Below are 27,233 nucleotides of genomic sequence, written 5' to 3' on the forward strand. Positions count from 1 at the left end.
TTTCACCTTCACCATGGTTTATTGTCTTCTTGTTGTTCCTTTCATCTTTGGTCAAACCCTGACTCTTGTTGTTTTTTTGAATGTGCTTCAGAAGGAAAGTGGAGTAAAAGGAGCTTCACCAGAGGCAGAGACACTCCCTGCTGAGCTGCTGTGTTCTGTGACAGAGTCGTCATCATCTTCACTGGATTCACACAAACAAATGCGTGGAACCACGAGCTGCTGACTCTGCACTCACAGTGTGCAGCTTCAGCAGGAGAGAGCCACCGTTTCAGCACAAACACGAAAGACACACTTTTCTACAAAGAAACATCGTGGATTCATCACATATTCACAACCTGCTGCTGAATTCACATTATTTACAACAGAATATGATGTTAGTTTGTAAATTATCTCCACAGTTAGATGAAAATAATAAATAATAAATAAAGTCTACGACACATGAGTGAACACCAGGCTGAGCTCAGACAACAGGAGAACGTCCACATTTAAACATGTGATGCTCTTTGTTTTCACAACAGGAAAACTACGTCCACTCAGTCAGAGACAAACTAACAACTGAACACGCGTCATCGTCGTAAAGCACTTCGTACACTTTACAACCGTTGATACAGACTACTGCCACCTGCTGGTCAAAGTCCCCTCACTGCTGCAGGCGACGTTTGTGAGTGAAACTTTATCCTCAACACGTCTTTACAGATGTCACTAATTATTACACTCTGGACCTTTAATATCACACACACACACATGCATGCACGCACACACACAGGGACACACACACGCTCACACACAGAGCCTGTGGTCACAGCAGTGTTCTCCTGTAAAACTGTGGGCAGCAGTGAAATGGACTGAACATAATGTGATTAGTGAACAGTTGATTTGACTCCAGTGTCCTGCTGAGACTCTCTCTCTCTCTCTCTCTCTGTCTCTCTCTCTCTCTCTCTCTCTCTCTCTTGGCCCATGGTCACCTGACTCAAACACTCGTCCGGTCAAACACAGCATAATAAAGTCATCATCATAATTAATATGCAAAAGTCAGTAAATCACAGAGAATAAAATATGTTTAAGCAGCAGGAGGGAAACTCACATAGTGCTCTTTAAACAGAAACATCATGCATATGACGCAAAGATTATCCGATATAACGCACAAATACTTATATATAATTGTATAATTTCCTGCTGTGTATGGATTTAACTCGGATGACATCATTACAACACTTTCTCTACATATTCTATTTATTATTCTCTTATATGTATCGTCTTAATAAGCACGTTTCATGTTTTATCTGTTGCTAATGTTGCTTATGTTTCTTAACCTTTTATTCTGAAGGAGCAAATATAACCCATGGATTATTTATATGATTTCCTTGACAGTGAGTGTTGTTCCTACCTTCAGTAGTAGGTGGTATTTTAAAACCCTCTGCATTGGAACCACCAGCAGATCCTGCAGCTTGAATTTCCCCTCCTGGACTTTCATGGTACATTCCTGTGAAACAACCACACGAGCATCAGCATCAGCATCATCATCAGCAGCAGCAGCAGCAGCCGCGGGGAAATCATGACACATCACATACTGCACCATTGTTCTCCGTTTCCTCCCAACAAGTGCTCATTCATTCATTCATGATTTAATCACTCATTCATTAGGGCCTCGCTGTGTTTCTGCTGCTGTCGTCTCCACACATTCACACATTCACACACAATTCCTCTCACAACAACACAAAAGCCTCGGACACGTCGCTCATTATCAACACACACACACACACACACACACACACACACACACACACACAGTCATTTGTTGGCACAAATATATAAGTAGAGCCAGAGTGATTGTTCTGTTTGTGTTATTATTTAAAATGTCTTTTTTATTATTGTGTCTTCATGAATTACCTCCACTTTGATCCTGACGTCGTCTCTCGTGGCTAATAACTCGTCCAGTGTCTTCTGAGCGTTCTCCATGTGACTGCAGTACTGACCGTAGATCAACAACCTGCACACACACACAACAATTTAAACAAATTGAGATGATCTGAACTATCTTAATGCTGTAAACCTGGATTAGGATTAAGGTAACCATAACCCCAGACAACACAAACACATCTCTGTGTTTATGATAAAGAGTGAACATGAAATAACTTCTATAAAGAACAGCGTTAAAAAAACATTGGTAATCATCGTGATAATGAGTCAGATTATGACGACACACACAAGATAATCTGATTATGACTCACGTTTACATTATGTCCATTCATGTGAAATGATCTTCTAATCTGACTAAATGACTTCAAATGATAGAAAACCATGATTTCTCCACTTCATTCAGATTATGGTAATGAGAACATGTACGACAGCACGTTATTCAGATTATTGTCTTAATGAAGTTAATATCAGTGAATCTAAACGTGGTCATTGTTTAACCAGCTACAGAAACGTATGAAAAAGTGTTAAACTGACAAGAGCAGAAATGAGAGATAAATCTTCTAAATCTTTCATACCAATTAAAACTGTTAATCAGGGAGCGTGTGGTTTATAAAGTCATCATAAGTGATGATTAATTAGGACTAATGAGGCTGTTTGGACAAACTACAGAGACAAAGGAAAGGGATTGTGTTTCTGTTGTTATTGTTGTGTGACAGAAGCTTCAGGAAACAAACACACACACACACACACACACACACACTGAGGTCAGCATGAGGATCACCAGGGGCTCAGATGAATGAATAAGTGAATCCATGTATTATGATTAGGGATGAACGTGAATATCATGAATAAATCATGAGTGATCTCTCTGATCCAAACACAGAGAACAGAGCTCTTCATCTTCATCTTCATCACTGAAGACACGACGAGCTGCCGTTTATTAGATGTGACAGTGAAGCCATGACACTCAGACAGAGACAGAGAGAGCTACTTCCTGTGTGCAGGAGGAAGAAGAGGAAAGAGATGACCCGGAAATAAGAGAATAAGCAGAGACTGAGGAGACGAGGATTAAAGCTGAGTCATAGCAAGATATTGGACGGGAGAGAAAAAAGCAGCTAACGTTGTTTAAGTGTGAAAACATCCTGTAAAACTGAGACTGTTTTAAATCACTGTAAGTTGATTTAAGAATTGATTTTGCTGCTGATAATCTCTATTATTATGATTATTATTATTCTTGTTCTCATTCTGATCCTGAAACACTTCAACAAGAGAGAAACAGTGAACATGGTTTGATGAGAGTCTACTTAAACTGTCCCTGAGCTCTGATGATGATGATGATGATGATGAAGACTTGATCTCTCCTCCAGGACCACACAGAGATGGAGATGAATGGAGGCTTTGATCAGCTAAAGGCAGCAGATGGACTGTGAGCTGAGACACACTGAGACATGAAGGTCTTCTTCAAAGACGCTGCTGCTGCTGCTGCTCGCTCACACCAGGAGAACGTGAGGAGTTTACTGCCTCCACAAGGGGGCAGTAATGACACATCATGACTCAATGATGTGAAGAAGAAGGAGGAGGTAAAGAGGTGGAGTAAGAAACTCTCCACGTAAGATCAACAATCTTCAACGAACGACGATGAAAAAAAGGTTTTATCTTCACTGACACTTTATATTTATGTGTTTATTGTCAGTGTGTGTTATTGTGTGTTTGTGTTGTGTTAAATCAATCTTAATTTTAAATTAGCCTGGGGCTAATTAGACTGTCACATTTACATGTGGATTTTCTTTAATGTGAACTGTCCCTTTAATGAGAAACAGAGTTATATATGTTTGTTTGTTTGTGTGTGTGTGTGTGCGTGTGTGTCCTCCAGCCTGAAGCTGAATCACTTTAAGAGGATGTGATTCATTTATTTTAATTATAGATTTTCACTTCATTTTAAATTTCATCAACGCAAAATACAAACATTAAAGCTGCAAAAAATAAACACAAACAAACTTTGAAAATCGTTGTGTGTCTGTGTCACATGACAGTGTGTCCACACAGATTTAAATGACTTTATACATAGTTTAAGTATTTGTTGAATATTAAAGTGCGTTGCTAACATAAATGTATTGTATGTTTGCATTTCATCCCTGTTTATTATTAGTTTTGTTAAATTGTTAGAATCTATAAAATAAATCTGTGAAGACTAATAATGTTGAGCTGATTTGGTCTGAATGTGCAGTGAAAGATTTGCTATTTTAATTAAAGGTTAATACGACGTTCAGCCCTAAATCAAAGTCAGCTCAGGGCCTCGTAAAGGTTTGGTGCGGCCCTGTCAGTCCTGTGGTTGTGTAGAGTTTGCTGCTGCTGCAGTAAAATCCTGCTGTACTGCTGTATATGTACATGTGTGTGTGTGTGTGTGTGTGTGTGTGTGTGTTGTGAGTGCCTGTGACATGGCCCTGCTGTGCTGGACTCTTTCATAACGAGGACGCCGTCGCGCCTGTTATTTCACAGAAAATGCAATTTTGGGTAAACTGGCCCTGGGCCTTCACCTCCGCCCTCGACTGAGCCGAGGAAACAGTCGTGCTAAAACTGAAGTGACAGCGTGTGCAAGCGGCTAATGTCATGTGACACGTGGCTGTGGGAGCCGCACACCTCCACTACACAACACACACACACAACTAATAAACACACACACACAGCTAAGACACAGCGCACAAGGACACACAGCACACACACAGGTAACATACAGCACACACACACAGCTAACACAGCACACAGCAAACACACAGCTAACACACACCAACAATAAACACATAAATATAAAGTGTCCGTGAAGATAAAACACACACACAGCTAACACACAGCACACACACAGGTAACACACATCACACACACACAGAGCAGAGGCCCAGAGTGGAACTCTGAGAACAACTTTAGTCCAGAAAACAAGTGGCACATGAGGAAGTCAACGAGAGGACACTGATTCATCCTCATCCTCATCCTCATCCTCATCCTCATCCTCATCCTCACTCTGGAAGTGAAGATATGAAGATTCAAATGTCAACAACAAGCACCAGGATAAAGTGACAGGTTACATCAGCTCTGTTACTGATAAACACAAACTGGCTTCATTCACAGATATGTGAAGGAAACAAATACAGGAAGTGTTGCACAAAAACAGGAAGTCAGACAGGAAGACACATTCAAAAATAAAGTCTTTCTAAAAGTGAGCAAACACTTACACGTGTGATAAAAATACAACCATCAACAGAAGTCTCCTCATGACATAAATCTACAGGATTATTTCACTGTGTTCACTCTGTGTGTGTGTGTATGTGTGTGTGTGTGTATGTGTGTGTGTGTGTGTTTATGAAGACACACATGAACATAAAACAGAGGAGATGAACCACACTGACATTTTCACTGAGGCTGAAACTCAATCACAGAGAAAAGTTTGCTCTTTCTGCAGCGATGTGAGAAAAACACAGCGCATTGTTGTAAAGGTCACACACACACACACACACACACACACACACACACACACACACACACACACACACACACACACACACACACACACACACACACACACACACACACACACACACACACACACACACACACACACACACACACACACACACACACACATGCGCGCACGCACACACACACACTCAGAGACAAAGCATGATTTTTTATCCTGAGTCAAAATGGTGCAGAAGAAAATGTGGAGCTGTTTGATGAGAGCGCTGCAGTGTGTGTGTGTGTGATTTATGCACACACACACACACACACACGGAGAGGAGATAATGAGGCAGGTATAAACGTGTCAGTCACACACTCACAATCAAAGCCTGTGACGCACACAATCTGCAAAGCTTTTCTTAAAATAACTCTGGCTCTTATTCTGAAAATGTCACAGAAGGTAAATAATAACAATAAGATTTGTTTATGAATAGAAGGTTAATGTTAAGTGTTTCTGTCTGCAGTTACAATCAATGACACAAACACACACACACACACACACAGCTACACTTTGAGTCTGAGCCAAACACAAAAAGTGATTTTTCACAGTGTCACATTTCACACGATGAAGCACTAAGAGAAATAACATCCATCAGTCAAAGACGTTTGTTTCCCTCATTCAAATGTTAAGCTGAAACCTGACAATGATTCTTTCATTTCAAGCATTTCTACAACGTCCAGGACTCAGATGACTGAGAGACGCTGACCTCTTACATCTACAATCTCTGATCAAATAGAATCCAGCTCCTTAAATTCTGTTCAGTCTTCACTCAAGGAAAATGTTAACAGTGTGTTTTGGTCTCTGTGGTAGATTCAGTAGTTTCAGTAGATTCAGTAGATTCAGTAGATTCAGTAGAATCAGTAGATTCAGTAGATTCAACATGGTTTTACAAAGTAAAGACAGGAGTTTAAATGACGTTGTGAAGAGGAAACAACAGCAGATCACTGCTGCTTCTCTCTGACAACAATACAACATCTGCGTCTTTAATGAAACCATCTTTACTGACCTTTCTTTGAAGTCCAGGAAGATCTTGCCCAGACCACTTCCTCCGGTCACCATGTTCAGATCGATGGCTCGCAGAAGAGCAAAGTGGACTCTGATCACATCCTGAGTTAAAAACATGAAGTCATTCAAATATGTTATCATTTATACACTACGTACTTGTCATATCCTCATAAACAAACACATGCATCTGCTTCAATATGCACCGGTTAACTCATGTATTTCCTTATATAGATTTTCTAAATGCACTATAGTTTATATTAAAAGTATTAAAAATATGATGTGTGTTATGTTATGTTATATATGTCATGTGATGTGAGGGAGGAGCTCGGAATGTTTATAATCAGCACAAGAAAGAAAGAAACATAATGTACTATTTAAACAACAGTTTCTCACCTCCAGGTTGACAAAGATGGCGTCCATTTCCTGAGGATTCAAGACCAGTCTGAGTGGAATCATATAATTCTACAAGAGAAAAACACCAGAGAGTCACTTTATAAGAGTCAATTCATGGATTTTACTCTAAAAGCCTTAAAACACAGACACAGACTTTACAGAACAGAGCAAATGAAATAAAGCTCTGGAAAAAGCTTTCAGCTGAAAGTGAAGAAAAACAAGTAAAGCTTCTGAAGTGAAGCTAAAGTGAAGCTAAAGAGGAGGTTTGAGGCTGAAACAGTAAAGATGTGATGTAAAAACACAGCTTCAGCAGCTGCTTCAGCGTCTCACTCTTCTTTCTTGTCACATTCCATCATCATAACAATAAGAAAAGCATCAACAAAGAGATGACGGCCTTTATATTAATCCCAGCTCAATTAAGCCTAACGAGTCCTCGGATCACACAGAGGTTATTTATTCTCGCTCTCAGTCTCGTGTCGATGTGAAGTGGGAAACGCACAACTCACATTTACTTTAATGAAATTAGTCCAGAGTCTGATTTGTGGCACGAATGAAAATGTGTCAGGAGAGAAAGTGATGTGATGTGATTCTGACGATGGTTCATTAACACACAGAGACAGAAAGAGGCCGAGGCTTCATCTCATCGTCTACTTTCTTATTTAAATAGAAAACACATTCAATTCACTTTGAATCTGACTGAAAAACACAAGAAGAAACTACGGAAACATCTGGGATGATTCAGTCAGTGTCCTCAAAAAGACGTGTGGATGAAAACATGAAAACATGAAAACATGAGCAGACTGTGATGAACGTGAAGCTGCTGCACAAACACAAACATGACATGTTTATGACTTTAATGGAACAACTCTCATGTATTAAAGCGCTGGACAACGTCCAAAAACACTGTGTGTGTGTGTGTGTGTCAGCGTATCTTCAGGAGCCAATAATAACCTCATCGATCGTCTCCTCTGACATTTGAGCTCTTAAATCAATCTGCTGATAACTGACATTATCCTGCTGTGACTCCTCCCACTGCATTATCCTGATGTGACTCCTCCCACTGCATCATCCTGCTGTGACTCCTCCCACAGACACACCACACACCACAGAAGAAGAAGAAGAAACAGAAGGAAACTCGTCGTCTCACCTTCTCGACGTCTTCTAACGTCTTGTAATACTTTGCTTCAGTTTCTTGGATCTCGACCAAACAACAGTTCCTCTTGTCGTCTTCAGTCATTCCCATTTTCTACAGCGACGACACAAACGTGTTATTAATCTGCATGAAGTCACACACTGGATTATTCAGGATTATTAACGATAAGACAAACTCGATTATTTGTACTGTTGTAAAACTGGTTTTACTTCTGATTGTTATCATTAGATGATTTAAAATGTCTGACCTTTGTTAAATATATATATTTATATTATAAACAGAATCATCATCATCATCACTCACCTGCATGTATCTGATCTGCAGCATGAAGAAGAAGAATCAACTTTTATCACTCGTTTATTTCATGTTATTCTATTTTATATAAAAACTTTTGTTCACACTAAACCAAACTAACGCTCATTCATTTACTGACAGTAATTAGTGTCAATAAATAAATCATTATGACATAATAATAATGTGAAATGTTTCAAATTAAAACTAAATCATTTCACTTTATTATGAAAACCCTGTCATATCAAAACACAAATCTAATTTCCTGTTAGAAAGACATAAATGACATTAAACATGTTTTATATTGTGTACATTTTCAGGTTATTATGGGATGAATTTGTGAGTAAAAAGGATTTGTGACTTTTCTCCTTTAAAAAGAGGAGAAGAAGAATTCTTTAAACCTTTTCTCTCCATTGATTTTGTTTTTTTCAACACTGCATCAAACACAATCTTTGTGTCCAACACGAGTGATTTTACAGGTTTTCACATCTTTAAAGTAACTTAAAGTACATGTATTTTCTCATAGTACATATAAATAAAAAACACCGAGTGGACAAAAGTGGAAAACTTCATTATGTGATTATGTGTAATTGTTTTTTAGAGATATACAGTATATATAAAGGGGGCGGGGCTTGTGGTCTCACCATGGGTTGTCGTACTTCCACCTTAATGATGTCTTCATAGATGTCGTCACCATCGTCATCACACGGCACACAGTCGTAGATGTCGTCCTCGCCCAGGTCATGTTCACTGGGGACGACACACACACACGCACAAAAAACACACACACGTTAGACCAGTGACACAATAACCATACGTCGACTCTTATGTTTGTTCACTCATTATGTAGCAGGAGTTTGATGAAGCAGCAGCAGCATCATCATCATCATCAGCGCTCACACGTTCACAAACCTCTGCTGAGTGTAAACGTTAGTGAGTGACATTCACCTCTAATGAGTTTATGTGTCTTTGGAACCTAGAGAGGAAACTGACCTTTAATTAGAAAAGTAGCCAACAGAGCAGAGTGTGACGTCTACAGGGAGAGACCACTGACACTGACACTGCTGCTTATGCTGCTGCTGCTTATGCTGCTGCTGCTGCTAATGCTGCTGCTTATGCTGCTGCTTAAGCTGCTGCTAACACTGCTTTATGTAAAATCCGTTATTGTTGGCTAAAGGCATACACAGAAGTCTCCTGAGGAGCAGGAAAACCAAAGTGTGGCTGCGTTCCCACATCGATGTCTTTAATAAGCCGAGAGTTTTAAAGTCAGAAACACAGTGAAATCACCGATGAGAGTAAAGGAATAAAAGAGACACACTTTAAAAATGATTTCACTGAACTCCATTAACTCTGGTTGTTTTGCTGCTGTAATGTTGAGTTTCTGTCACACTGAAGGAAGATTAACTTTGATTTAGCAACAGACATGAGGAGCTAATATTCTTTACTTTATGATCCGACTCATTTACATCTTCTATGCAGTTTGAAAGAGGCCACACCCCCAAAAACTGCACTGTCACCTTCATTAAAATAAGGTTTGACAGATAAAGAGAAAAGTAAAATAATTCAGACTTAAAAATCTAAGATCCTTCATTTTACAATCCTCAGAATAAATATTATTATGTGAATATTATGGATTTTTCTCCTGCTGTGACATCACACGACTACAAACGTGACATCGCACGACTACAAACGTGACATCGCACGACTACAAACGTGACATCGCACGACTACAAACGTGACATCACACGACTACAAACGTGACGTCACATGACTACAAACGTGTGCGTGTGATGAACTATAGAAGCTGTGTCTGAAGTGTTAATTGAGGCGTTTGAGTTCCGTGTCAAACATGAGGTTCTTCTTTCTTCATGAATTAAATAAAGAAAAAGAGGAGAACGTCGTCGTGTCTCTGACCTTTGACCTCTGACCTCTGCAGGAGCAGATGTTACCTTTCATTCTCCTTTAATCTCTCAGCGACAGAAAAGTGTGGTGAGGTCTTAAGTGATTTGGATTTATAAAAAAGCGCCATAGACATGTCATGTATAATAATATAATATATAATAAAGTTTGACCTGAGGTCTAAAGAATCATCATCACTGTTTACCTGCTGATCCTTGTGATCTTTTTATTAATTCATTAATTTGAATGAATTGATCCTCGTCTGTTTGAGTCTCATCACTGATCTTTCTATGTTCATTTCATCTAAACCTCCTTCTTCACTCGTCTCTAATCGTCTTTATCTTAATTGTCTAGTGTTTGTGTTAATCCCTCTTCACTTCACTCTGTGATCGTTTCCATCTCTTTGTCCCAACATTTCATTTTAATTAAAATCCTCAGTTATTTGCATGTTGATATTTTCCTTTTTTTTTCTCTAATTCTCTGCTTTTCATTTAATGAATTTCCTTTGACCGCTGCCATCGTCGTCGTCTAAATCCACAGAATTCACACAATAATAATTAACCATAACATTTTACATAATTCATTATCATTATCATACTATATACATATAATGCTGTTTTACCACTGAGTCAGTGTTTAAACAAAGTCATAGAAATGTGTTAATTATACATTTATGAACACTTAGTTTTATTTGTAAGTATCTTATAAGGTATTTTAAGTGGATTATTAACTGTTAATTACTGCATTTTAAAAGGGCTTTGAAATAAAGAAAGCAAAGATGAGATGGTTTGTCTTGAGAAGACGTTTTCTCATCAGCTCTGGTTTAAGTTGAGGAGCATAAACATTAAATTAACTTTTATTAAAGAACTTCATAAAGAACTGCCTCCATTTTCAAATCAAAATAACAGTTTGAAACACCGTTTAACGATTTTTAGGCCAGTTCACAGTTTGCAAAGCTTTCATATCATTAAGTATTCATTGTACATCATCGTTTCATCATTGTTTCATCATTGTTTCATCATCGTTTCATATGAAAAAGCTGTGATTAAACGACGGCGAGTGTTGGAACAATCGTGTTTTCATCAGCGACAAACTGAGATATTGATGTTTAATGTCAACCTGCTTCAGGGATTAATGGAGCGACACCACGGCGGAAAAACACTACTGTTTCTAATCCACTCCCATTTCATGCTTTGTCAACTCTGGGGCGGAGTCGTTACAGACGGACTGGACTCACTCAGGAGTTTATCCCTGTGGTGACACGGCAACACCGAGACGGAGGAGGAGGAGGAGGAGGAGGAAGTGCTGAGGAAGGTTTGTCATTAACTCACCTGACCTCAATTACACCCACACTGACCTTTATACTGTGCACACACACACACACACACACATACACACTATCTACATATCCTGTTTATTTACAGATAAACTGTCCTCTCTCTCCCTCACACAACGTTGACTTAATAAATCTCATCTTAATAAAGGTGATGAGAACTGGTTTATATTGATTTTATTTAAATATTAAGTGAGAGAATCTCACTGTTTTTTATCCTAACGTTCACGTTGTTAAACGTCCATATTTGTTTTGTTGTTAATATTATGGGTTAGTAACTGAATTAACTGTGATTTAATCTCAAGTTTCAGTGTGATCTTTTTTCAGTATTGTCATTGATCTTAATGTGGCCTTGACATTTCTGTTTTATGATCTTATTCTGTTTTTCATTGATTATTTTTTTATCTTAAAAGCCCTTTTGTACATGAAAGTGTGACATTCTTCTTCTTATTATTATCATCATCATCGCAGTGAAGATGTGAGACTGCTTATAATGTTTTGTAATGTGATATTAGTATTGATCCTGACAGTCCTTTAAAACCTTTAAACTAAACAAACAAACCTCCTGAAACATGACTCAGCTTTTCCTCTTTACGATATTTAATTATTTAAATATTTAACCTCATCTATGATGACCTTGTATAAGGTAAGTGACCTCTAAAACAGTTAAACCGTGGCCGTGCAGCAGCTCCTGATCCTCACTCCGTCCTCACAGATTCACACGTTCACCGGTTCTTTGTCAGAACCAGTGAAACGACGCTCATCGATCTTTAGCCGCTGAACAAATTGTCCCGTTTAACGTTTGCTCGCTGACCTGATCCTGCGTCTAAATCTCACCTCAAAATCCAATTTCCATGGATTTGTCGCGAGCGCAGCTGTTAGAGTCGTCTGTCGTCTCTGCACTAAACTTAATGATGCCCTTTTATTGATTCTTTATTGTTGGCTGTAATATTTTGAGCAGCTTTATTTTCTCACACTAAACATTTCAGATGTTTTATAACGAACATGCTGTCGTCTTTTATCCTCCCTCTTAAAAGAAATGATGACTGCGACTGTGGTCTCTTTTCCCCGTGCTCAGCAGCTCAGTCATGTGTTCATCGTTAATCATGTGAGCATCAATATTTCAGGCTAATGAATAAGACTTTGAGAGCTGACTGTGTCCTGCTCTATTAGACACTGAAGCTGCTGATGAATCAATTATCTTTATCCTCGTTAATGGAAACTAACTGCAAACGTGTTCATGGTGAAAGGTCACGAGCAGAGGGATTCACTCGCTCGCTAACAACTGACCACGTGTTACCTTCACAGGTCACACAGAAGGACATGATACCTTCACAGGTCACAGAGAGAAGAAGAAGACGATTCATAAACTCTTCATCTATATTAAACTCTTCATATTTACAGACTCTTCATCCATAATTCACTCACTAACAACCGACCACGTTACCTTCACAGGTCACACAGAAGGACATGATGATACTTTCACAGGTCACACAGAAGGACATGATGATGCCTTCACAGGTCACACAGAAGGACATGATGATGCCTTCACAGGTCACACAGAAGGACATGATGATGCCTTCACAGGTCACACAGAAGGACATGATGATGCCTTCACAGGTCACACAGAAGGACATGATGATACCTTCACAGGTCACACAGAAGGACATGATGATACCTTCACAGGTCACACAGAAGGACATGATGATGCCTTCACAGGTCACAGAGATGAGGACCGTTCATAAACTCTTCATCTAAAACAAACTCTTCATCTGAAAGGTCGCGAGCAGAGGGATTCACTCGCTCGCTAATAACCGACCATGTGTAACCTTCACAGGTCACAGAGAGGAGGACACTTCATAAACTCTTCACATTTAGTTCCCGTGAGCACGTTAACATTATGACTTCATTCATCTTTCAGATTATTCTGGTTCACTGAGTTTTAAGCTCTGAGCTGCATTTTTGTTTGGTTCCATTTTTGCAAACAGGCAATATTGAAGGAACTCCGAGTCAGCTGTTTGTATTTCACAGTGAATAACTACATCAATATGTGTGTGTGTATATATATATACATATATATATATATATATATACAAATATATACATAGGGTTAGGGTTCCTCAATGGAGACATTAACAAATATATTTCTATAATGATTGTTTTACCTTGCTTTTGCTGTGTTGCTTTTGTTAAGTTAAAACCCATAAAACAAGTGGTTTATTTGATGTATTTATCTGTGAATATATATATATATGTTGTTTTCTTGTTTTTTTGTGAATGTATTGTTTTTGTTTTCCTCCGTTTCCTCGAGACTAAATTAAATCATCACGTCTGAAGTCAGACATTAACAAACTACAAATTCTTCATTAAAAAGTGATGATTAAAGTCCAGATATAAAGTAAAAAGAAGGTTTTGTTCTTTACTCTTGATGGTTAAATACAGTAGTTTTTATACGTTTGGTTATAACTTGTAGAATTAGAAAAATAACCTGACACAGCAGCAGAGAACCTGATCGATCATCTGCGTCACCTTTGACCTTTGACCTCACCTCACTTTCTGTGCAAACACCTCCTGAGTCTCACTGTAATCTGACTGCAGTGTGCGCTGCATGTGTGGATAATCCAGCATTAACCTGCTGCTGCTCTGCACACAGACCGATGATGATGATGATGATGATGATGATGATGTATTCAGCAGGCGTCTACAGTGTCTCTATCTCTGTGGTGATGATGAATGACTCTGGTCTCAGAGCAGTTAACTAACAATCCTTCCATTAATCTGAGCGCGCGGCTGCTGTCAGCGCCGCCGCTCGCTCCGCACACGCCTCCACCATCATTTCACGCCAAAGAAAAGCCTGGACCATCGTCTCCAGGCCACGCACTCAGGCAGCAGAGCTGCTGTCGCCATGGTAACCACGGGCAGAGCCGCCCGGGCCTCTGCGCTGATGTGATTAGGCCGTTACAGGAAATTGAAAGAGGTGACAATCGCGGTTTATTTTCAGACATCACCACAGGTGTTTCCTGAGCACCAGGTTTCATTTGTTCACATTAACAGAACTTCATTAACGCACTTATTTTTAATACAGAAAGTCACTTAAAACCCTGATGAAATGCCAGATTTACAACAACACAAAGATTCTCACACACTCTAAATATGGAGGACTCTTTCTGAGCTGATCTAAATCTGAATGTTTCCTGACGATCTCTGAAGTGATTGAGATGATTGACACGGTGAAACTGTATCATCTGATGTAAACAGGTGACTGTTGATGTGAGAGGCTGCTCGTGCAGGTGGCAGCTGTTGCTATGGTAACGCCTGCCATCCACACTCTGATGATCTGATGATGCACTTACTCACATTTAACAAATCTCAGTTTCACTTTCACTCGTTTGTACTTTTACCTGAAACTCAGGAAACACGCGAGCTGTGTGTGTGTGTGTGTGTGTGTGTGTGTGTGTGTGTGTGTGTGGCTGGGTTCATCACCTGTGTTTTATGGTGAATGTTTGTCTGTAATGAAGCAGCATAAAAGCAGAGTGTGTGTGTGTGTTAGTGTAAACTCACTCTGCCAGTTCCTCAAGGCTTCGATAGACGTCATCTTCATTTACAGCAGTGTCCTCGGATGGAAAGGGCCTGAAACACACACACACACACACACAGTGAGTGAGTGAGCAGAGGACAGTTCAAGGAAACCTCAGTCACTTTGTCACTGTGTTCATCTACTGAACAACAACAGGAAACATTTCATCACAACAGAGAAACTGAATCAACAGAGTCAACACAACATCAACATGATGGATAGATAGATAGATAGATAGATAGATAGATAGATAGATAGATAGATAGATAGATAGATAGATAGATAGATAGATAGATAGATAGATAGATAGATAGATAGATAGATAGATAGATAGATAGATAGCGTTACCAGTCAATTCCATTTATATAAAACATATTTTAATTCATTGAATAAATGTCGGAATGTTTTAGCTAATTCTAAGGCACAGCGGCGATACCTCCCACGGCCACCAGTGGGCCACAGCTCTAACTGTCAACAAACCACAGAAACATCGCATCTATGACGTCATCACCGTCTTTCATGAAGAATCTCAATAATGTCATGTGGAGCTGAAAAAAAACTCTCACACTACAGCTTTAAAACACACACACACACACACACACACACACTTATTAATAATTTACATAATGCACCTTTAACTTGTGTAAGTTAAGTGAAACTTGTGCAGCTTCAGGAGTTTGATATTAAAAATAATAAGGAGAGCGCAGCAGAGGGACTTTCCTCTAGGGGGCAGTAACGCTCCCACAGCTGACTCCGCCCTCCAATGAAAAGAGCTTTATATTAGAAGTTATTCATGGAGTCTCACAGGCCTGACTTTAATTACACACTCGCCTGTAACGGCGCCACCAGGTGTAATTTTAGTGTGATGATAATTTCATCAGGTCTCCTCTGATGACACGTCTCCTGTGTGTGTGTGTGTGTGTGTGTGTGTGTGTGTGTGTGTGTGTGTGTGTGTGTTACACATCTGATTAACAAAGTCCTCATAATATGATTTATTTTTATAACCTCATTTTCCCCATGAATCAATAAAGTATTTCTGACGTCTTGTTTATTAAACTACAACTGATTATTTTTATGTTTTTGTCTTTTCACATTTATTGATTTTTCAGCTTCTTAAATGTCGTAGTTAGTGTTTGTTTCAATGAGAAAACATCATATCAGTGATCAACAGACCTCCTCTAAACTCTGGTACATCTGTGTGTCTCTGACTGACAGATTATTGAAAACCAGGACGTGACTGTGAATATCCTTTAAATCTCAATGAGCCTTAAATAAAGGTTAATGACACACATGTCCTCTCTTAGTCCTGACTTCACCTCCTCACTCTGCTGCCTTTTCTCAAGATAAAGTCAAACTTCTTCTTCTTCTTGTCTGCTGACGTTGGTGTGAAGGGAACTGTTGCTGTTGTTGTTGTTGTTGTTCAGAGCCTCAGTGATTGGAGCTCATTGATTGGCTTTAGTGGAACAGCAGAACAACAGTGAAGATGTTAGTGTGTAGATGTTAGTGTGTAGATGTTTACCGTGCAGATGTTAGTGTGTAGATGTTAGTGTGTAGATGTTAGTGTGTAGATGTTAGCGTGCAGATGTTAGTGTGTGGATGTTAGCGTGTGGATGTTAGCGTGTGGATGTGAGCGTGTGGATGTTAGCGTGTAGATGTTAGCGTGCGGATGTTAGTGTGTGGATGTTAGCGTGTGGATGTTAGCGTGTGGATGTTAGCGTGTGGATGTTAGCGTGTGGATGTTAGCGTGTAGATGTTAGTGTGTGGATGTTAGCGTGTGGATGTTAGCGTGTAGATGTTAGCGTGTGGATGTTAGCGTGTGGATGTTTGCGTGTGGATGTTAGCGTGTGGATGTTTGCGTGTGGATGTTAGCGTGTGGATGTTAGCGTGTGGATGTTAGCGTGCAGATGTTAGTGTGTAGATGTTAGCGTGCAGATGTTAGCGCGTAGATGTTAGTGTGTAGATGTTAGCGTGTAGATGTTGGTGTGTAGATGTTAATGTGTAGATGTTAGCGTGTAGATGTTAGCGTGTAGATGTTAGCGTGTAGATGTAAGCGTGTAGATGTTAGCGTGTAGATGTAAGCGTGTAGATGTTAGCGTGTAGATGTTGGTGTGTAGATGTTAGTGTGTAGATGTTGGTGTGTAGATGTTGGTCTGTAGATGTTAGTGTGTAGATGTTAGCGTGTACATGTTAGCGTGTAGATGTTAGTGTGTAGATGTTGGTATGTTAGTGTGTAGATGTTAGTGTGTAGATGTTGGTATGTTAGTGTGTAGATGTTAGTGTGTAGATGTTAGTGTGTAGATGTTAGTGTGTAGATGTTAGTGTGTAGATGTTAGTAGATGTTAGTGTGTAGATGTTAGTAGATGTTAGTGTGTAGATGTTAGTGTGTAGATGATGTTAGAGTGTAGATGTTAGTGTGTAGATGTTAGTGTGTAGATGTTAGTAGATGTTAGTGTGTAGATGTTAGTAGATGTTAGTGTGTAGATGTTAGTGTGTAGATGATGTTAGAGTGTAGATGTTAGTGTGTAGATGTTAGTGTGTAGATGTTAGTGTGTAGATGCACTTTCACGTTTCCCAGAGCTCGGCCTCGTTTCCTCTCAGCTCGATAAATCTCTGCAGCTCCAGTCTGTCTATAAACCTGCTCCTCCCTCTCCTGCACTATCATCGCACACATGGTGTGTGTGTGTGTGTGTGTGTGTGTAACATCCTCTAAAAGCCTCTCTCTCTTTTCTTGGCACGAGTAAATGATTGTCACAGCGTTTACGTGTGAAATTATCTCACGCTCTCCGTGTTCAGTCTGCATGAATTAAAGTGAGGAGGAGTCATGTGACCATGGCACACTAACGTGTGTGTGTGTGTGTGTGTGTGAAGACACTCAGTGGTGTGAGTGGGCGGAGCTTAATGCAGTCAACATGAAACTTCCTGTGTGCGTTTGATTTATTCATTTAGTTCATTAATAATGACATTTATACAATGTTTGAATGATTTCTTTGTTTAATGGGCAAATAATCCAGGAAATATTCACATTTAAGAAGTGTAAAAATCACACCAACTGGTTTGTATTATTAAAAATGTGTATCATTATTTACTTGGTGCATTTGTCAGTCAAATAATTATGACATAATTATGGTCTGTATTAATTTTACAGGTTTTAAATTGCTTCACACTATAGGTTTGCATTCACACATTCATCCATTCACCCTCACAGTGACACTATTTGACAGTAGAGCTGTTCATGTTCCAGATGCTGTGAGTTTCCCAGAGTTCAAACTCATTCAAATCACATGATTTCCTCTGTTTTATGTGAACGTCCGTCTGATCTGCTCTTTGTCTCTGAGACGACGTCTCTCACACTCTGTGACCTGACACTGAGCTGAGGACAGTGAAGACGAGAGGACATAAGAGGACATGAGCTGTGAGACGACGTCTCTCACACTCTGTGACACTGAGACTGAGGACAGTGAAGAGGACATAAGAGGACATGAGCTGTGAGACACACAGACAGACGGTTCAGTGTCGTCAACACAAAGAGACGAGAAGACGAGGTCAGGACACAAAGAGGATCAGAGAGGAGAGAAAAACCCTGTCACTGACGCTCAGAGTTAAGTCTGTCAAAGAGACAAAGATCCTCTCCCATTTGTATTCATGTATATATGAAGAGGACGCTGCTGTGAACAAACAGAAGAAACACAGACACTGTGACAGACGTGGACCACAGTGAACAGACGTCAGTGTCCAGATCAATGTTGGTCAACACAACGTCGATGATAACATTTCACTGAGATTTAACACGAGCACTCAATGATCCAGCAGGTGAACGTCTTTAACCTGATTCATTACAACGACAGGTCAATCTGTGTGTGTGTGTGTGTGTGTGTGTGTATGTGTGTGTGTGTTTGTGTGTGTGTCTCTCCTCAGGATTTCCTGTGCTGTCGTTAAGTCCTGACAGTAAGATTTCAGGTCATTTCTCCTGATAAACGTTCAATAGTCAGACTGAAGAAGAAGAATTTCCTGTTGTTCTTCACATTCCTGCTGTTTCCTGTGCTCACTTTGCTTCCTGCAGCTCTTCACCCTCAGACTCTCAGCCCAGGTTCAGGCATTAAACACAGAATCTGAGTATTTTCTTAAAGCTATTGCTGTTTCTCCACTTTTTTCACACAAAAAAACACCTACATTTTTTCTGATTTCCATGGACTTTTGTTTGATGTTTTAATGTAATCTTTCCCTCCTTCATGTCTTTGATTAACATATTCTGATTCATCCAATTCTGAATTTTATCTTTTCTAATGTGACCTTGATTTTAGCTCATTTGTCTCTACGTGAGAATTTCACATTCAGTTTTATTTAATTAAAGGAAACAGAATAATGTTCTTATTATCAGCTAAACTCTTTATAACAATCTAACGTCAAAATCATAACCTTGAAAAGTCGTGATGCCTTCATGAATGGACCTGCAGGGCAGCGTGTGTGTGTGTGTGTGCGTGTGTGTGTGTGAGCTCCGTGGACGTTTGTCTGCTCTGACCTTTGCCCTGAGCACAGTCACCTTTACAAAGGTCACCTGAGGTCAGTGAACATCCACGTTGTGTAAATGCTGTGTTTAATAGCAGCGCTGACCTGTTCATGCTCAATCACACAGCCTCAGACCTCGGGTCTTATTTTCCACGTCTTTGTTCACGACGGTGAAGCCTGAAGCAGACGAACCACTCAGAGGATCCAGGATATGTATATCCAGGATAACTATGGACGTGTCTGACTGTTGTTAACAGGTGGACAGAAGTGTAGTCTATGGTAGCAGGGCTGACAAATAGGTAACGACAAAGCGTACGGGCTTCGATCACAAAGACTATAACAAACCAAAGCTTTGGTGACGACTGTGCATGCTCCATGGACTTAATCCTAACATCTAACACTTACAGTTTCACCTGCTGGAAAGTTCTCAGTGCAGCAGAGTTTCAACTTTTCTCTCTTTAAATCTGCACATACTGTGAATCATAAACCATCACAACATCAGTGAGAATCATCACTTATCCTACTTGTCCAGTAGGTTCTTATGAAGGTCTGCTAGAAGAAGGTAGGTAGAAAGTACTGATGTAGGTTTGTAGGACGTAAGGAGATTAATGTAATGTCATGATAGAGTCACACTAAATCTGAGTGGCAAAAGCAGGGTCAAAGGTCAGAGGTCAGAGTGACCTCAGGGCCTGAAGGACAGTCTAACCCGTCCACAGTCATGGGCTTGTCCTTCACCTAAAAGGACGGCGACTCCATCTCGGTGGTGCCCTCTGACCCTCGGGGGGCGGAGCTGAGCGTTTACTGGTTGATGAATATTCTGACTGTTGAATTTAAAGTGAGTTAAAGGGTTAAAGAGTGTGAAGCACCATTTACACTCAGGTCACTGCAGCATTGATTTCTGACGGCTCACAGTAACATGTGCAGAGAGAACGAGGCGACGGTCAGCAGCTTCTTCTTATTAACGCCCTCTCTCTCTTTCTCTCTCTGTGTCTCTCTCTGTGTCTCTCTCTCTCTCTCTCTCTCTCTCTCCTCCCTTCATTTCCTGGCTCTAATGGCCACGCTCCATCAACTCATTAGTCAAATGGATGAAATGTCTTTAATGTGGCGCCGCTGAGCCACCGAGCTGCAGCAGATTGAGCCAATGAAGAGAAATCAGAGGAACATTCCAGAGTCACCCATTTTCTCAGCTCTGTCATTATCGGCGAGAAAAGATGACAGTTTGAGTGACAGATGGAGACGTCTCACTGCTGCAGCTGCAGCTCATTACCTGAGCAACGTAAAGCTGCAGATGCTAATGCTCACCTGACTCTGAATATGTGAAAAAATCTCAGATTCACTCGTGTGTGTGTGACACTGATGAACATGAGCGATGATCACATGATGATGATCACATGATGAATGACAGAGTGAACACTAACCTGATGCCTTTGTTCTGAGCGATGCTGTGATGAGAAATCCTCGACAGAGCAGAGATCACCTGAAACACACACACACAAACTGTTAGTTACGTTTCTCTCATTTCTTTCAAACTCTTAATATTTATAGTACATCTTCAGTTCACTTTAACACGAAACACATTAACGATAATGTCATTAAACTTTTATTTAAAAACATGGAGATCGGACAAGGAACAACTGGAGGAAACACTTTCAGTCAAATCTCACGTGATCGCTGTAGTCTCACGAGATTTAATAAAAGATGGATCTCAGGATTTTATGAAGTGGAGCAGGAGTTTGTTTGAATCCACTTCTTCTCAATAGATTAATCGATGAATCGATTATTAATTGGTTACTAAATTAATCGTCCACTATTTTGATAATCAATAATCGGTTTGAAGCTTTTTTCATTATTAAAACAAGATTTCATACATTGATTGTTTTAGCTTCTTAAATGTGAATATTTTCTTGGTTTCTTTGCTCCAAATAAACAAATAAATCGTTAAAACTGAATCATTTTGTTTTGTGGACAAAACAAAGACGTTCGAGAACATCATCATTTCCAGCTTTGACAAACACTGATCAACGTTTTTTCACATTTTCTGACATTTTACGGACTAAACGATTCATCGATTAATCGAGAAAATAATCGACAGATTAACCGATTATGAAAAATAATCGTTAGTTGCAGCTCTACTTCTTACTCGACCTAAACTCTCGTATGTTGTGACCTTAAAACTCTGCAGTTTCAGGTGAATCTGACCGAGTCATGTGACTCCACTGAAGCAGGTTTGATTCTCATGTGACTGACTTTAGGGCTGAAGACGACCCCCACACACACACACACACACACACACACACACACACACACACACACACACACACACACACACACACACACACACACACAGTGCCTCATTAGCCTCTCCTGAGTGCACTTCCTCCTGCAGCACCGTGACAAAGGCAGATGCCTCGCTGTTATCTCAGCCTCTCTTTGTGCGTTTCTTCTGCACCTGTCGTCTCTGCTCGTCATGTTTAACATTCACACAGAGCTAATGCTAATGGCTGCGGTGAAGAGACCGTGCAGCTCTTCAGAGTGGAGTGGTGTTGACCACAACCTTTGACTGGTGTTCAACAGAGACCTGAGCTGTGGACCTTCATCTCCATTCATCTCCATCTGTGGAGGAAGGACCTCAGCGGGGCCATCGCTCTCTCTCTCAATGATAAGAGCTTGTTCTCTGTGTCGCTAAAGAGCCGTGTAATAGGCAGTCATGTTCATGCTTAATGACTCCAATATGTGTCCAGTCTACCATCACACAACCTCCTTAACATGCACTCATGCACTGTGACTGCTCTCTGCACACTGGAGCACCACACACACACACACACACACACACACACACACACACACACACACACACACACACACACACACACACACACACACACACACACACGCACACGCACACACAACACACACACGCACACACAACACACACACGCACACACAACACACACACGCACACACAACACACACACACAAAAAGGACCTTCATTTAGCCTCAGCAGTGAGGGTTGCTGCTTGGTGACATGTGGTCACCAGGCGGCGCTGCAGCGAGTCGTCACATAATGTGTGGTCAGCCACGGCAAAACCGGGAACAACTCTGCCCAGGGACATTTTGAGTTATTTACAGATTGTGAAAGTGTGTTTTCTAAACTTTCCAACAACGTCTAACACATGTAAACCAGATCATATTTGAATCAGATGTGGTCATTTGAATGTAGACACTCTTAAAACTGCTTTAGGGAGAATTTTAGCCTCAAAGATTTGCAGAATCAACCAAACACAATCATCACATTTACATCAGCTGTCAGTGAAAGTACACCTCTCTGTATGAGCACAGATACTGTTGTTGTGAGCTACACAGAACAATACATATACAATACATACAACAACTGGATATAATAATCTCTTAACATTTTAAATGAAGTTACTTAAACAATATAACCAGGAGGAGGGGTTGGCTTATTATTCTGTTATCATTTCTTGTCTTTACACTGGTGTAGTCATATTAGTGTGGATAGATCAGTCTGTTACTGAATTAGCTGCTAACGCTTAGCTAGTTGCTGTCATTAGCATCACAGTCAATACTTAATACACAACGCTGTGTCATTCACACATGATTAAAGCACATCAGCACATGTTTGTAGCCCTGGATCTAGCTAATAACAACACAGTCACAATCGCACAGTGGATTATTAAAAGACAAACCACGTTTTAATCTCTGTATGTGACTAAGACTTGAACACTAACATAACGTAGCTTAACGACGTTCATGAAAACTCACCCCGTGAGCAGAGAGAAGGTTTATAAGAGGTTCAGACGCTGGCGTCACGTCATTATCTCTCCTTTTGTCGCTGAATAATCCATATGTTTGTTGTTTTTGTGACGATTAAGTCTGCTAACGTTTATGCTAACGCGTTAGCATAAAGATCGCTAGCTTAAAATGCTACCGGGTCCACTAACATAGTAGAAGTGAGCGCGCGCACACACGCACGCACGCGCACACACGCGCGCACACACGCACGCACACACTACAGCCTCGTTTTTTTCCGTGACCGGAAAAACAACAGAATCTCTCGGATAAGACGTCACAACACCGTAACTACAATCTATTCACAGCGATAACAAACAACCTTAACTCTCGTTTAGCATGTGATAAACCGCCTCAGCGTCGGTTACTGGCTTAAAAACACACATATAAAACCATTGAGTGGACGTTAAACATAGAGTTATCGATCACTGTGTTGATTCTCATCTCATTTCAACAGGGTAAGAAATCACTGTTTACAGTTGGCTCACCTCAGTGCCTGACTGCCCCCTGCTGGTGAAACTCTGTTCACCACAACGCCTTCGAATGTGTGACAACATCTGTGTCCGCAGCTGGATCATTTCAGCATTCAAAGAGATTAACAATCCTTCACAGGTAAAAACAGCTGAGTTCTACAGGTTTGTCAGGGTCAAAGGTCAAAGAAGCTGCTTTAAAGGCCAGAGATCAGAGCCATTAAAGCCATTAAAGGACAATAAAGCCATTAAAGCCATTAAAGCCATTAAAGGACATTAAAGGACATCAAAGCACCACCATCCAGCACTGAGTTTCCCTGCGTGACTTCCATACACCGTGATATAAAGTGTATTCATATTCAATCTCATTTTGCACCTTTCACGTCAGCTTGTCGTGACATAATGTGAAAAATATGTCACGATCCTGGAGAGAATCCTGGCCTCCATGAAAAATGTTAATATGCAATCTGTTTTCAGAGGAAGTGGAAACGTCTTCTCACGTCTGTGTTAAAATGACACGCAAATGTTAGATTTATGCATCGAATTTTACCTTTTACTACTTTAGTACTTACTCCAGCTTTATATCAGGACATATAAATGTGTGTGTGTGTGTGTGTGTGTAAAGGCACGTTTCCCCTGGCAACAGAGTCAGGACTGCCTCTGCTGGTCATCACTAACAAATCTAATTTAAACCTGTGCCATTAACTGCGGGAGGGGGCGGGGCCTCAAATCTGATTATAATCTACAACAAAATGTCCACATGACCGGGATTATTGACTGGAACTGACCGTTCAGATTACACCTGACACGGAGGAGACGAGGAGGAGACAAGGAGACGAGGAGGAGACGAGGAGGATGACTATAATTATATATATATATATATATATATATATGTGTATATATTTCTATATTTACGAAGTGTTCACACTCTGAGAGGAAAACATTCCTCCACGTATGTCAGTCTGCCAACGTGAGGAGAGAACAGATGGCTGAGTGTGTGTGTGTGTGTGTGTGTGTCACTGCCTGCAGGAGTTTGTCTTCTTTTCTTTCTTGGTTTTGATTTCTTTATGTTTTCACACTAAAATAAAAGAAGCTCATTCTTCACAGACCATAAAGCAAAGTGTTTGTCGAGCTGCAGTTTGTCACACACACACACACACACACACACACACACACACACACACACACACACACACACACACACACACTACAATATATAGTGTATATATGGCCATAAAAGTGTTGTTTGCTCTCTTTTATGACGTCTGTATAAATAATGTCTGCTGCTGGATTAGGATAAAAGATAAAAGACTGTAGGAAGATCTTTATTAATCTAGAGAGAGGAACTTCAACGTTAAGGTGTTTTATAATGATTTGAGTTCAGATTATCACAGAATAAAACTAGAAAGCTCAAGACCAGGACCAGGACCAGGATCAGGACCAGAGCCAGTCTGATGCTGCTGCTGACCCAAAGACCTCATTTAGCCTCAGTGACACGCAGCATCTGTGTGTGTGTGTGTGTGTGTGTGTGTGTGTGTGTGTGTGTGTGTGTGTGTGTGTGTGTGTGTGTGTGTGTGTGTGTAAGCTGTCTCAGAGTCATGACTGATTGGAAATGAGCTTAAAGGTTTTTAATCCTTAGTGTGTGTGTGTGTGTGTGTGTGTGTGTGTGTGTGTGTGTGTGTGTGTGTCCTGCCTCCATCAGGATCAGAACCATTGATCAGATCATGTGATCACAGATCGATCAGACACAGATTGATCCTCACGACCTCCAACATTGATCTGATCTGAAGTCGTTGTGGTTCACGTGTAAAGGACGGCAGCGGCTAATGTGAGAGCTAACACACACACACACACACACACACACACACACACACACCATGATGATCACACTGTGTTCTCGTCAAGAGGAAAATCAAACACACATAACAACGTGCTTCAGCTAAGATGCTGTTTAAAAGCCAGCTTTAACAAACTCTGCCTCAGTGAACAGCAGCTGCTCCACACATTCACTGACACTACAGACACTGGTGAACGTCTGAGTCCACTGGAGATGAAGAGGAAGAACGAAGAGAGGATGAAGATGACGAAGAAAGAAAAAGGGAGAGAAGAGAATCTGAAGACGACAAAAAACAGGGTCTTTTTTAACAAGAAGAAAATGTGCAGCATCATCTTTAAGAACAAGTCATTCAGAGGATGGACTTAATCTCAGGTGACAGAGTGAAAGGCAGGTTCAGAGGTCAGAGGTCAGAGGTCAGAGGTCAGCAGTTCATCACAGAGACAAACAACCATTCACTCTCACACCTACAGTGTGAATGTGTGAGTGTGAATGTGTGAACGGCCAAACTCTAGTGTATGTTCATGTATAACACAGATGAATTATCTGAGGTTTCCTAACAACAGAGTTAACAATAAACAGCTGCAGCTTCAGCCCAAACAACAACAACAACAACAACAACAACGTTTGATTAAACCAGAGAAACCAGTGTTTGTGACGACTAAAGCTAAAGTCAAGCTCAGATTAAATCATCCACATGACTGTGACCAACAACATCAAACTAACTAGAGAGTTCACCTGAACATGAATATCATCATAATGATTATTGATCTAAGATGTCTGGACACAAGATGACCTTTGACCTTAATCTGAGGCACTCTCACGTTCATCCACCACAGAAGAAGAAGAAGAAGAATCAGTGACACTGAAGCAGATGATGAGTGTGTGTGTGTGTGTGTGTGTGTGTGTGTGTGTGTGTGTGTGTGTGTGTGTGTGTGTGTGTGTGTGTGTGTGTGTGTGTGTGTGTGTGTGTGTGTGTGTGTGTGAAGATCATGATGAAACAAGGAAACAGAGAGAGGAGGAAGATGATGATGATGATGGTGATGATGATGATGAGGAGGAGAGGAAACAGGGTCTCACATGAGGAAGATGAAGATGAGGAGGAGGAGGAGGAGGAGGAGGAGAGGAAACAGGGTCTCACATGAGGAAGAGGATGAGGAAGATGAAGATGAGGAGGAGGAGGCTACAAGTACTCCAACATCATTCTTATCAGACACTGCAGGCACATGTCTGTCTGTGTGTGTGTGTGTGTGTGTGTGTGTGTGTGTGTGTGTGTGTGTGTGTGTGTGTCATGGTCCATTGCATGTCAGAATGAGGCTCAGTGAATGAATGAATGGGATTAAACCAACATGAGTAATCCAGGAGTAAGGGGGGGGGGGGGTGAGACACACTCCTCTGCTGGAGCAGATAAGGGTGTGTGTGTGTGTGTGTGTGTGTGTGTGTGTGTGTGTGTGTGTGTGTGTGTGTGTGTGTGTGTGTGTGACGTTAAACTGTGTTTAGAGACTAAAACACGTCAGTAGATTTAAA

At 40.6% G+C, this 27,233-nt stretch overlaps 1 protein-coding gene across 1 annotated transcript in view; it reads right to left on the reverse strand.

The window, feature by feature from the left end:
• The window catches only part of vav2 (vav 2 guanine nucleotide exchange factor), a gene marked incomplete at its 5' end in the record, with an annotated part of 112,434 nt that overhangs the window by 13,440 nt on the left and 71,761 nt on the right, over positions 1–27,233 (reverse strand). Inside the window, 8 exons of the mRNA XM_083890029.1 lie at positions 1,388–1,483; positions 1,891–1,990; positions 6,441–6,541; positions 6,833–6,901; positions 7,980–8,078; positions 8,921–9,026; positions 15,070–15,138; positions 21,010–21,068. Coding sequence (XP_083746155.1) covers positions 1,388–1,483; positions 1,891–1,990; positions 6,441–6,541; positions 6,833–6,901; positions 7,980–8,078; positions 8,921–9,026; positions 15,070–15,138; positions 21,010–21,068 — 699 coding nt within the window. The remainder of the gene's footprint in view (positions 1–1,387; positions 1,484–1,890; positions 1,991–6,440; positions 6,542–6,832; positions 6,902–7,979; positions 8,079–8,920; positions 9,027–15,069; positions 15,139–21,009; positions 21,069–27,233) is intronic.

This window comes from Microchirus variegatus, assembly GCF_963457635.1.
Source record: "Microchirus variegatus genome assembly, chromosome: 1".
Classification (NCBI taxonomy): Eukaryota; Metazoa; Chordata; class Actinopteri; order Pleuronectiformes; family Soleidae; genus Microchirus; species Microchirus variegatus.